Below are 13,821 nucleotides of genomic sequence, written 5' to 3' on the forward strand. Positions count from 1 at the left end.
GCAGTCCCAAGCAGCATGGGGTTCTATTTTCCGTCTAGCACTAATTTAGAAACTGTCTGTTTTCTAGACAGATAAATAAAATAGAAAGAAAATGGAAAGAAAATAGATGTATCAAATAGAAGTGAGAAAATTATTAAAAAACTTCTATTTTCTGTTTATGTTCTGGACACTAAATACACGGAAAACAGACAATTTTGTTGTCTACATTCTGTGTTTTTTGTATCTGTTTTCTGAATTTTAAATTTCTAAGAAATAGATAAAGAAAATATCCGATTTTTCTCTATTTTCCATCAGGTTTTTGAATATGTTTCCTTAAGGAAATAGCCCTATCAATTTTCTAGACAGAAAAGAGATACATTTTGTAGGAAGTAGGCCTATTTTCTTTGGTAAATAGTGACATTCACTTTAAATTTTCTGTCTACTTTCCATAATGCTAGCTACTTTTTCTTTATATTTTCTATATTTTTTTCATAAAATATTTTAATTTTGCTACTTGAGGTAATGAAAATGGCGAATCTTCAGATTACAACTAACGAACTAATTCACTCAAAAAACTGAAACTTTCAAAATCAATGTGCAGAACCCCTCGTAAAAAACGCACCACTAAAAATAGGATTATGTATTTGACTCCCCTCCCCCTTAAATGATACAGATCTGCACCTCTATGAAAAGAATTCAGAATGCCAAAAAAATTGCCAGATGAAAATTTGCCACCTCGAATTGATTTTTCATCCTAAATTTTCATTGTGCCTCCATTCTTTATGCAACGCAGCCCTGAATATCCTCTCCTCTGAAACGCACATGTAACGCAGGCTCAGATAGGGGCCAATTAAGGTTGATTGTTCATTCCATTCAAAAAACTGGGAGGGAGAAAATAACAATTTCAAAAATTGGACATTTAAATTTAATTAGTATTTCAGAATAATTGTAACAATGTCAGTGGAAGTTCGGAGCAATAAAAATTCATAAAACAGAATGCATTAAATGATACAATGCCTTAATATTAATTGAGAAAGACTTAAGTTCGAGTCTAAGTTCCTGGCACTCTTCAATTGATTTCCGGAGCGCTAGGCAACACATGGATGAAATGGATTGAATTATTATACCGTAACTAACTATTCAAAGCAGGTTCATCTGATGGATTCAAATCCTATTCATTGTTTTGAGTAGAACATTGAAAGTGAAGTTTACATCTACAATCTATCGGATCTTTCCTGACTGTTAGCTATTTAGGACACCTTCAAGCTAATGATCGGAATGATTTGTGCAAATCAATATGACAATAGAAAAATGTTGTACATACAGTTGCTGATCATTGAAATTGTTACCCTGTTCATCTACACCAGCAAGGATGTACACTTTATTAAAGCAAATCAAAATTTGAAGAATGAAAAAAGCTAAAGCCACGAAATGACGCACAGGACATATAACTGTTCAAGCTCGATCATCAAAGATTAAAAACTTTTTCTATTTAGACACTAATCAATAAAATTTAACAAGGGAAAAATATTTGTGAACTAGAAATATTCACAATAGATTTCCAATATTACATTCAAATTTTGTATAAATACAAAATATATAACAAGTTACATCACAATATTTACAATATAAGCTATACATTGAATGAGCAAGTAAATTATTCTATCAAAAAGAGTAGCAAAATAAATTCCAACGATAAAAAAGATCCATTTGTTCCGTAAAAGTAACGAAAATATACTGGAAACTTTTTTAAGGCACAGTCTCGATCAAAACTTCAAACTACAGTATCAGAGATCATTCACACTATCTTCATACCTTGAGAGCAAGGCTGAGAGCACCTCAGGTGATCAGAGAAAGGATACAAACATTTTCAATTGCAATTCAGTGCTGGTTAAAGTCCCATCATTTTGAGATGCCACTGGCTTTAAGAGACTGACTCCAAGAACTTTTGAACAGAATGCTTTTGGGGGGGGGGGGATTGATAAAAAAACTTATACGCACATTTAGAATAAAAATAAGATGTTTATTGCTACTTCCTGGAATGCTGCAATGTTACTTGACTCTAACTTCCATAAGTGTTAAAAATTAAAACACCAGCAAACTTAAAAAGTTGTTGCACTCATACAGTACTTTTCTGCAAGTCAGTTATGCCTGTAAAGTCTTAAAGAAATATCTGAGAGCATCAAAATGTAACAGGCACTAAATTGCAACTGAAAATGAGTTTTTAAGATATGCAGCTTGAATAGTGAACCGGTAATAAAATACACATGACAAAAGGAACCACAAAACAAGGTCTGACAAAACATGTTTGCTCTTCAAAATCTAACATTAAAAGTAATTCACACAATGGGAAGTTCAGAAATCAACTCCTGGCTGAGGTATTGATAAGCGTTTTTACACTGATTAAATGGAAGTTCGATTAACGTCAAGGCGTCATTTATATTTCAGTGATTTGACTAATACTAATTATAAACGCTTACATCTTGTTCAGGTGTTGATTATCAGACTTTCCATTGTGTAATTCCCTTTCCTTGTGAAATTTTGAGAAGAAAATATACAGCGCAGTGATTTAATTCATACCTTGTCTATGATTCATTGTGTGGATCATTCTTTTAAATATCCGAAATAATAAAAAATTAAAAATTTGAGAAGAGTAGTGGGAAAACTTTAAAACCCTATTTGAAGTTTCTCCTAGGTCTCTTTCTCATCTTAATCTAAAATAAAAAATCAGCGAATGGAGGAAAAAAACATACATTGTCATGCATGAGTAAAGGTTTTTGACAGCGCTGTGTTTAGGATTCTTTCCAACTTTTCGTATCACATATATGTATTTTCATACATATCATCCATCATCAGCTAAGTAGAATTTTAAGCAAAAAGACAAATGCATTAGAACAATAATAAGACCTGAAGATGTTCATTCAAAAAAGATTTTACCAAGATCCGTCTCATTCTCCGATTTCAGGTATCTGGGACAACCAAGGTCATTGACTCTACACACATTAACGTATACATAAAGATATCCGAAACAAATTAAGATGTGAAATATGATTCCACTCGTAAAAATATTGCAGAACAAAGCGCTGGGCCTACAAAGTAACTGCCCAGTGTAAACCTGCATGATGACCTGGGAAGGGGGGCACTTCTTAATCAAATAAAAACAAAAATTCAAATTTTGGTCATTAATGGGACATGCAAGCTTTAAATCGTAGTCAACGCATGATGTGTGGACCGCCCAAAGGAAAGGGAGTTATTGAGGCATGGAAGCCAGTTTTTCAGCAGAGCAAATTTCTTTAACTTGAGTTGAGAATTCCCGAGGTATCTGTGGAAAGTGCTTTCTAGTGTCCTGAAGAATAAAGTTGTGACATTGTACAGCTTTCCCTTCAAACTGCACGCTATTAAACACAAAAATGCTAATTCTAGACTGTCGAAACTTTAATTAGGTTCAACATCTTGACATGGTCATGCATCCTCAAGAATAAAAAAAAATGAAGCACTTTACGAAAAATTTTCAAGCCTCATTCAAAACCTTCCTTGTAACTTTTTTCTATACACACAGTTTCCTCCCCATATTGTTAATCTGAGCCAGCAATTATCAGTTCTCTTTGAAGGTAGATTATGATTGCCTTCGTGATTAGGATGTCTTTCCGAACGATCTACTTATGCCAAATGTTCCATTATTACTTAGCAAAGAGCATTTATCCCTGACATAGTAGTACCTCAATTACAGAGCTTTTTACTATTACGTTCCTTCTCCTATGGACGGTCAAGTATGGATATCACATCATACAGTCATGAGTGGTTTTCTGAAATCGATAAAAATTCTATGAGTAGTTTAAACAGTCTTTGAGTTTAAATGTTTTCTTGATTATCCTAAAAAAAAAAAAAAAAAAAAAAAAAAAAAAAAAAAAAAAAAAAAAAAACATAATGGCCTTGATAATTTTTTCAGAGATTTCATTTCAAATAATGGCACTAAAAAATTCTCGAAGGAACCTTCCAAATCCGAGCTAAATATGGACTGAAGTTGGCGTTAATGCAGATGCACCAAAACTGGCATCACAAAAAAATATTTCAGCTTGGGAAAAAGAATACAGCTTTGTTCAGTAGATACATCAACACATGACTGAAACATAGGCTAACTATAGGTCACCTACTAAAAATCATGATCAGTAAGAATTGAGCTGTAGGTTGTCATTATAAATGAAGATTTTGAAAAACCCTGAAAATAAGTACCCGAAAGACTCGATGATTCTTCATAAATTGTGGTATCAAGCATTAATAAATCTTTGAAGTATATTTTCTTGGGTCATGTTACAATGTATCAGCTTCATTTTTCATGAGATGCCACAACTGAGTGGATAGACTGCATTAGCGTTTCAATTTTTTAACAGGTTGCCTGCCGCAGTGTTTAGGAAGCAAAAAATTCGTCCGAGACCAAATCTACTTCCCAATTTAATTTGAGAAATTGAAGGGCAATCCCTCGCACCTGATTTTGAAGCAAACCAATTGATGATGAGCACCATATAAAATAAAAAATCGGAAAAAGACTGTCGAGAGTCGCTAAAAATAGAGTTGATAATAGTAAAAATTCAACAAATCTAAATTGAACATGTACAGTAAAAATAAAATGTCAATTATCTGATGATACAATAATTAATAATATTATAAAAAAATAAACATAAGGCACAATAAAATTCGCAGATGATCAGAGAGAGAAAATAGTAAAATACTGAGAAAAATAGAGGGAAACTGCTTGTTGATTCCAAGAACTTCGACTGATGTTCGCTTGTATTGTGCTTGGCTTTTTCTGTCTAAATTCATCTTGACGAGCTTCACCATAGGAACCTGTTAATGCAAAGTTAACAACACTGTCAATGCAGATTATTCTTCACAAATGAGAAATGAATAAATATTGCTGATGGTTGTTTATGTTTGATGCAGGCTCGAAAAAAGGGTAAATTAAATAAATAATAAAAAATTCAGTTGTTCTCAAAAAGTGATTCTGCAAATTTATAAATAGGATTGAACATGTAGTATGGCTTTAAAAATAAATTTAAAAAAAAAAAAAAAAAAAAAAAAAAAAAAAAAAAAACCCATAACCATGATGCCCCAGAATAATCTGAACTGGTGCTGTAATTCATAAACCAAGCAATTCATTGAGTTGATCTACGACTCATTGAGAGAAACCAAGATTAGCTTATTAAAACATAAACTGGCCGAGTTAAAGCAGTTCGTATGCAGGTTGTGCGGCAACATATCACCAATTTATTCTCATTTTGGTGATGAAACTTTTCAAATGCTCTTTTGCCAGCAATACCACTTGGCAACATCTAAAACGATTTTACAAGAAGGTCTAATAGTTGTACGATCCAAGATGTAACCATAGTATTGACGCAAAAATCTGAGAAATAATTAGCTGCATAGAGACAATAAGCAAAGTTCTGCCGTTTGTTTTTTTCAGGCAATTAGGTCACACGTAGCTTTTCATTTTTTTTTGTGCCGCTGTTGGAAACTTTTTTCTTTTCTTTCTTTCAAACCGAAGATAAAAACGAAGAATTAATAAAAGAGCAGAAAATTTTTTGCAGCATCTTAGCAAAAAAAAAAAAAAAAAAAAATGAACGATACAAAGCTGTACCATATTTACACAATTATGGTTATGTCTCAAGTTGTGCAGGGACCAGAGAGCATGGTCTTTGAGTTCACAGGTAACCAAGCAATATTCGTCAACGAAAGGGCATATAACAAGTTTTACTTAGTTATCTTTAGTTTTGTTGAAACTTGAAGCAAAGAATTATTCTATGCTAACTACAAGGCACTACAAAAGAATAGTTACCGTGCAGAGAATTGAAAGTTACCTCATCAACTCGTGGAATGAGATCTTTTTCGCTTCCAGCAATCCGGATGAAGCAGTTTCTGGTGATGAGCCAAAGATCTCGCTTCATTGATATAAACATCCTTTTCTGCTTGTGGTAGTTGCCGCCAGGCCTCACCCAAAAGAACACTGATTGCTCTGCAACCAAATGAATACACATGAGTATGGAAAGCTTGAACACATTCAGTGTAAAGGTTTCATATCCAGCCTTTAATTGACTTTGAATCATTTGCTTGAGCGCAAACTCAGGGATTTGGGGAAATGTTAAATCCTTTAAATGCATGAAGCTCTTAAAAATTATTATAGATTTATTGGAGTGATGTAAAAATTAAACATTTTTCTAATTTTCTCACAGGATGCAGAAAACGCCCAATCACACGCCCGTCGCCCGGGCAGGCACTGGTCCAAGAAAATGTGGCAAGCCTCTAAAAAAGAGGAGAGACTGGAGATTTTAAGAAAGAATAGTCAAAAATTATAGAAAAAAAAACACATCATCACTTTTGAATTTGGAGGGAAATTTTGTTGCAAGTTTGTTGATGTGGAAGCCTGCAAGGATCGACAATCTTTCAAGCTTTCCAAAAATTGCTGGATCGGGGTTGAGCTCCTTCCAAGAAAAGTGACAACCTCTTTCTTTTAAATGAATAAAAAACATTTTGGAAACTTCCAAGAATATAGAAACACAACTTTCACAATCCGACGAGTTATTATTTACCATCAAAGATCCAATTTAATCATTTTTTAGACAAAATTCTGTACAATTTTGTGAAATAGGCAGGGGACAAATTTATAATTTTGCAGAAATATAGTGATTTCTTTTTGGCGGCTTTCCAAGTTTCCTCACAACCCGCGATCCCACAATCAGGAGGATTATTGACCCCAGCAGCCTGATTGTTGAAATTTTGTGTTTGTCGGGTAGACATAGATAACATAAGTTAAAAGGCGGAGCATGATTGGTCGGCAATGTCTCATCGTTGCTTTATCGTGCCTTTGTCAGGTGGATTGGATGACATACTGTCAGAAACTTAAGAGCTGCCTTCAGTTTGTCGTGAGTTCCACCCGACATAGGCACGACAAAGCAGCGATAAGATATAGCCGACCAATCACGTTCCGCCTTTTAACCTATGTCTACCCGACAACCACAAAATTTCAACAATCAGGCTGCTGGAAGCCTGAAAGATACACCCCTGTTTCCTCATTTGAAAGATTCCATGATTTTCAAAACATTCCGGTGAGGATATTGACCATATCTTAGAGAAGTGCAGCGCTGAACTGTTTCAAGAATGCAGGGTTCTCCTGAAATGATCAAATTTGTTTTCATATTTAAGTTCATCAACTCCTGCTTGGACGACGATGTGATCAAGCATTTAAAATGTTCTGAAAATGTTAACATAGGGTGCACTTCATTACTTGGACTGGCTTGAAGTCTACTAGCTCTTGGCAACCCCTGATTCTATCCATAAATTAATATGTTCTCTATTTGGTCCAGTGTGTAGAATTTTTAGATAAAGCACAGAACTATCATTTGGGCCTATAAAAATTGAGTTATTTTTGGAAACCTACTATTTGATTAAGAGAAGCGTTAGTATAAAATTGATTAAGAAATGACTCAAGTACCTGTTATCTTTGCTAGGATTTGACTGAATTAGTTCTAAACGATAGCGTTTGGCAAACAGCATGAAAGCGTTCATCGGTCTCTTCGCTTTGTCAGGAACTGCTTGGGTTCCTCTCGTTGGTGTAGTGGGAGGAGAAAGCATCGGCAATGGCTCGTCCGCACAGTTTGGAAAGCTGAAACTAAAGGAACAGCGATGGTTTTGAAATTCGGACTCTCAGAGAAAACAGCTGTAGACTTAATTCAACAACATTTTAAAATTAACATTTGATTCTTCTTTTTAACTAAAAAACTGCGCATGGTCTGTTGAGCTCCCTGGAAAATTTTTTTTAGTCTCCAGAGGGAGGCAATTGTGATTTTAGGTTACAAGGGAGGAAGGTTGATTGACTTTGGGAGAAGAAAAATCTAATTTCAGGGATGATATGGAACTTTCTGCACCCCTGGCTGGAGGTGCCATTATTGAAAATTCATATAAGAATCGATCATGATACCTTACAAAAAATATAACTATGGTGAAGGAACCATTATGCTTTTAAATATACATGATTTGAAAAACATTCTAAATGCTTACCGTTGCATTCGATCACATATATCTGGTGAGGCAGGAACAAACGGAAAGTACAAACGCTCACTAACATCCAGAGAGGATAGGAGAAGTTGAGCTGGTTGTATCATAGATGGCGGCAAACAGATGTCGCCTACCTGAAGCAATCGACTATTGCCACGCAACCTGTCTACACTTAAACAGCACCATATATTGTCAGTCGTGAAGAACATCTGAGATCCGAGACAGAGAGCTTCAAGTTCACCATCAGGGCAACTGAACTTAATTCGGAAGTCGAACGTTGATCCTTCTTCAACCTTCTTCCAACCATCCTCAACCTTTTTCCAGTCATTCTTGATAATGAAGATCTGCTCAACAGTGAGTTTCCCAGGCCAGTCTGGTCGCAGTTTGGAGTGCGGTAAGTCATCAACTAGGCGCCAGTCATCATTGTTCAAATTGCTTTCTCCTGCTTTGGCTGGCAGCTTGATTTTAGTACCTAAAGCCGAAAATGAGATCATCTATAGGTTCAGTGGGAAGGTTGCTGATAGAAATTAAACTAATTTTTATCTGCCTCGTTTTTCAAGTTCAGTAATAATGAAGTTGGCCACAAAATTTCACAAACCTCCAACAGAGAGAAGAGAAGTTGTCTCTGACAGACACAAATTTTATGAAGATATTCTCCAGAGCAAGGTTTCAGAAAGAGGGTGCAAGTAGGCAATTTTTCAAAGTGATGATTTTTTCTTTTTTGTTAGAACTTGAATGAAATGGGGGAAAATCACACATTCAGATAAGAAATCAAGCACTTTTCCCCGAAAAAACTTGAAAATTTGGCGAGGTGGCAGAAACTCCGGAGAGTGGCTATCAATTGATGTTTAGGAACTTTCTGCACCCCTGATTCTTAATATCCAAAAATTGCTATCTTGAAGTGAATTATGCGTATTTTATAACTCATGGATTATTAGAGTGTATTGAGTCAACTTTTTACCCCACTCTATCTTCGAGCAAATTTTAAACGTCTATTTTTCTACTGCGAAAGTTTGTCAGAAACTATTCTTTGGAAGAGCAAAAGATTCCTTGATTTTTCCTGATCTATCATCAAAAACCTTGACTTGGATCTCTTTTCCTCGGATTACGCTGACTTTGGCTGACAAGGTGAACTTCCCAAGCTGCCGCCTCCGATCGGGCTGAAAAAATTCAAACCAACTCTTTGTATGAATCCATGAGACCCGTGTTTTTTTTTTGTTTTTTTCAATACGCCCTGGAAACACTTTAAAAAAATTCCGAAAAGTCTGATTTTGAGCGCTCGTGTATGGTGTATGCTGGGCTGGCTGGGCAAGGGGAAGTAGAGCTCCTTTGCCTCACCCAGCCCTCCCGGTGCACTTTAGGTTTCCAGCGCAGTCAAAACCGGACTTTTCAGAATTTTTTTGGGGTATTTCCATGGCGCATTGGAAAAAACAAAAAAATACGGGTCTAATGGATCCATTTAAAGAGTTCGTACCAATATTTTCAGCCCAATCAGAGGCGGCAGAAGTTCCTCTTGTGAGCTATGGATGAAACCTCCTTTTCTAAGGATTAAAATTAAGAAAAAAGCCACCCTGAAGTTGATCTTGATCCCTTAAATGGCACTGGCTGAAGTAGCTGAGCCAACATGCTACTTTAAACAGGGATGGACAAAATAATATAATTACAACATGGCAATATAGAAGTTTCTATACTCCTGGAATTTGCCTGCCATGTCCTGAAGACACTCGATGGCCACATTGGACTCCTAACTACAAATGCAGTGAGCATACCATTACACAGAAATCCATCGATTTGATGTCTAAGAAAGAGCTTATCAAGTAAAACAATCGGCATGTAGCAGATAGCCAATAATTTACGCCAGCAAAGTATCTCAGAAAAGAGTCACTTGTAAAATGGGATTGCTCCTTTGTTACCTGAGATGAAGCAATGCCAAACAGGGAAGATCTGCTGTGGATAGTAATGAGACAATGAAGGAACTCGCACTGATTCAAGGAGCAACTCTTCCCTACTGCTCCCGACGGAAGATGGGGCAGGACTCAAAAGAACTGAAGTTGAGAGAGCTAGGCGCTGATCAAAGTTTGGGTACGGAACGACATCTTGCAGACGAAAATCCATAGGGCTTGGAGTGGACTCAAATAGGGTTTGGAATGATGCAGGAATAGTCCATGATGGTGTCAGCACATTCTGAAGCTTTACTTGTGGAGGTTGTGCTTGAGATTGAGGAGGAGAATCAGATGTGCTGTGAGCTCTGAAACAAAGAGATTGAAAGTAAGTTCCCTTGTCCTTTTTCCTTATTGTCTACTACTTCTCTATTGTGAAGCAGGTGTGTAATGTTTGGATGATGCTAGTTATCTGACACTTTTGAGGTTTATGAACAGTGTTCGAAACTCATCTCTGAGTTTCAGGAGCCATGAGGCTCATCAAGCTTGATTTTTAGGGGCTGTTGAAGATTTTACAGGGGCCACATTGACTTTTTTCCTAAATATCACGGAGCACTCAATGAAATGTTAGACGTAAGATGTTTTAGTTACAGAACAAGAAGCTGTGACTTCGGAGAAATTTCGAAAAATCGGGGGGAGGGGGCAATTTATAGGGGCCACGCTGGCATAGAGCCTTCATTTTTTAGGCTCCATGACCGATTTCTAAGGCGCATTTGGCGCCTGTGAGTTTCGAAAACTGTTTATGAAGCAAAAGAGAGAGAGAAACAAGTGGATTGCATTTTGCAAAAAGGGACCACTAGCATTGCAATGATGCTAAGACTGTGCAACTTCATCTTTTACAATAAAATTGCGGAAATCGTGAAAAACTATGAAATTTAGATGGTAATTTTTGTCTAAAAACAGTTTTTAGCAAGTAAAATAGAAACTATTAATGGATAATCGGGTTTTTCCTCCAAGACAAAAGAAGTTGCACTATCTTAGCAACATTGCAATGCTAGTGGGTCCTTTTTGCAAAATGCAATCCAAGTGATCTTCCCAAAGGATTAAATTTAACCAGAATCAACCTAACTGCATTTTCAACAGAGAACCAAAAAACATAATGCCTTTTGAGAATTTCTGTGCATTTTCTCTGGCTAATGCAGAATATGCTCACAAAGTTTCAAGTCAGAACGATAGTTACTTTCCTCTTGAAAAATGAAACAAGAGAGGAAATTAGGCAATGTTTGACATGATTAGGCTGATTTCTGTTAAATCCGTCAAAACGTTCAAAAATTACCAGTTGATGTGAGATTCTAAGACCTTTGAGCACATTGGGTTAATTTCTGGATTTCAAGGATTTCAAAGTTCGAAAAATTTTGAGTAAAATAAAAATTAAGGCATCACAAACCTTGCACATAAAGCGAAAAATATTTTAGAGAAGCTCACCTTTTTCGAAATGGCAAGCTTTTTTGAGCAAATGAATTTTTTGGACTAGCTAAATTTGCTGAGGCTGGTGAAGGAACATCTGATGTACTACTCTGAGACAGGTTCAGCGGCGGAGGGATTGGCCTCAATTTTTTATTAACAGCAGTCTTCAATGTGAGATCCTTGGGTTCTTCCACCATGTTGCAGCTAGGTTTGGAAATACTGGCAGCTTGGTGTTCAGTCATCTCTGCTTACAGATTATACAAGGGTACCTAATGGCAGATTAATATTTATGCTTCAAGATAAAGATCAAACAACTTTACAGGATCAATTCATGAGAGGAAGGAGGCAATAGTTCTACAGGGTGTCCCAGGATTACTTACGAATATTGAAGGAGTCGATTCTTTGGGTCAAAAGAAGACTTTTTTGTGGTATAACTTTTTTTCGAAAAACGCTTTCCGTAGGGGCCCCATTATCCCTCTATTAACAGCTCCTATTATCTCGAAAACGATGAGTTATAGCGAAAATATGCAGAGCCATTATCTCACTATTTTTCAACGCTGAATCTTGTGATGCCGTCAAAAATCAATTTTTGTCGCTAGAAACATTAATTTTGGCCACTTTTAGGTATGGTACCCCCCTCAAAATGAGTTTTACCTTTTAAGGAGGTCACAAATGAAAAGAATGCTAAAAATTACGCCCGGTTGCCAATTTTCATTAATATTGGTTGATAAACGATGCCGCAGTGTTAAAAAGACAATTATTTTCCTCCAAGTTAGGGGAGTTGTGGTGCCCAGGGAAAGCGTTTTTGGAAAAAAATGTATGCCACAAAAACGTCTTTTTTTGACCCAAAGAATCGACTCCTTCAATATTCGTAAGTAATCCTGGGACACCCCGTATAGTTAAAAATTAAAGTCATAGGGAGGTCGTTGGAGAGAGAACAACGACAGAGCATGGAGAATATACATAATGATAACATTGTTTCCTTCAGAATAGAGTATTAGGAGCACCAATTTGTGAACTCCATAGAAGTCGCAGAAGGCTATGAACATTTTAATATTGGTTAAACTTTGACAAGAAGACAAGGAATACATCCACTAATCATAATAAGAGGAAGGTTCGATAGGTAGAAAAATAATTTTTACGATGCAGATTGGCACATGCTATGGTATCTACTATCTTCCCAGGAATCCCCGAGAACAGTGGAACTAGATTTTAGGCATGTTTCATTGCACTGAGACCAAGTGTCTTTTTCTGCACTCATTAAAGTTAAACATAGCTAAAGAGTAGTTAACAAAACAGTTGACAAGTTCCCTGCTGCTGCCGAATTTGGGGATTACTTCTTCCTACGGAAAATACCTATGATGCCTGATGCACACTTTTCATGGCATTAGTAGTTTACTCTCCTTGCTCAATGATTTGCTTGTAGCAGATAACTAGAGGTGTCATCAGCTAAGTTGGCACTTACTTACATTGCACTTGCAAGCAATCATAATTGAAATTCCAATGGTAATGGTAATAGGGGATTGACCATAGCCCAATCGTGAACGTAATCAACCTCCGATTACGATTGAACAACTGCATCCTGGTCGCTTGCGAACGGAATGTAAACAAGTGCCAACTTTGCTTACGACACCTCTAACACTTATCTAAACAAAGATTTCTGAGGTATAAAAAAATCACTAATGACTCAATTTCAACAAAAGTGGTGCTTACTATAGTTTTTCTAGATGAGGACAAGGCAAATAACCTGCACATGAGAAGATCAACCACTTCCACTATGATCCGTTACGATGTACGGTCCTTCTATACTTTGTAACACTCTTACATCCTGGCATTAGAAGACATGCACAGATTCAGTTATATTTTTGTTTGGAGTACAAGGTCTGAAAATCATGCTTCCTCAAACGAGATGACTTAATTATTGGGTGTAAATCCGTTTAGTTTTGGAGGCAATCTGTTATGCTACGGAAACGAACGGTTCCATTGTGGAAACAATCCATGCATGGCAGGCTAAGAGCCAGAATTAAGATTGAAAATCTTTGTAGCTATAAGTGCAGCGGGACAATCCGGGGCAGTGTTCCGATTTTTCGAATTCGAAAGAAAAGAAGATAAAATTGATTCTACCACGGTGCATCGGCACGCAAGAAACTGGAAAATTCAAGGCCAAACACAATAATAACAAAGGTCATTAACTTGGAAAGAGGTACATAATCAAAGTGAGAGCTCACCAGCGAGAGAAAAAGCACGGCGATAAAGCTTGTTAGCGGTGAACGAAATTGAAATTTAGGAAAATAAGATAAAACTCGTGCAAAAAATCCATAGAAATTGTACCTAATTTACTGAAAATTAAATAATGCAATTTCGACAGAACGGTCAAAACTTGGATGCAGAAAAATCATGGCTGGCTGGCTGCATGTGGACTAACGTGACGTCAGCCGTGGCTTTA

At 36.5% G+C, this 13,821-nt stretch overlaps 1 protein-coding gene across 2 annotated transcripts; it reads right to left on the reverse strand.

Moving 5' to 3' along the window:
• Positions 1–890: 890 nt before the first annotated feature.
• On the reverse strand, positions 891–13,794 carry LOC109034919 (HMG box-containing protein 1). Of its 2 annotated transcripts, none has more exons than XM_019048339.2 (7): positions 13,604–13,794; positions 11,394–11,644; positions 9,942–10,276; positions 8,032–8,500; positions 7,466–7,642; positions 5,835–5,989; positions 891–4,824 (listed from the first exon to the last, which is right to left on the reverse strand). In XM_019048339.2, exons 2-6 carry the CDS (start codon positions 11,615–11,617, stop codon positions 5,839–5,841), a joined length of 1,356 nt encoding a protein of 451 aa, XP_018903884.1. In that variant the 5' UTR covers positions 11,618–11,644; positions 13,604–13,794; the 3' UTR covers positions 891–4,824; positions 5,835–5,838. The 2 variants fall into 2 exon arrangements, with proteins under 2 accessions (XP_018903884.1, XP_018903886.1); XM_019048341.2 differs by lacking the exon at positions 13,604–13,794 and adding an exon at positions 13,089–13,525.
• Between the last annotated feature and the right edge of the window lie 27 nt (positions 13,795–13,821).

The sequence above is a fragment of the Bemisia tabaci genome, chromosome 5 (assembly GCF_918797505.1).
Source record: "Bemisia tabaci chromosome 5, PGI_BMITA_v3".
Taxonomy (NCBI): Eukaryota; Metazoa; Arthropoda; class Insecta; order Hemiptera; family Aleyrodidae; genus Bemisia; species Bemisia tabaci.

What these genes read in the sequence shown, in the direction of transcription:
- LOC109034919 (XM_019048339.2), bottom strand. Translation starts at nt 11,617, where the DNA reads ATGACTGAACACCAAGCTGCCAGTATTTCCAAACCTAGCTGCAACATG. An exon ending in AGCTTGCCATTTCGAAAAAG is followed by an intron (nt 10,277 to 11,393) that starts GTGAGCTTCTCT and finishes TCTTTGTTTCAG; the next exon opens with AGCTCACAGCACATCTGATT. An exon ending in TTGGCATTGCTTCATCTCAG is followed by an intron (nt 8,501 to 9,941) that starts GTAACAAAGGAG and finishes TTTCGGCTTTAG; the next exon opens with GTACTAAAATCAAGCTGCCA.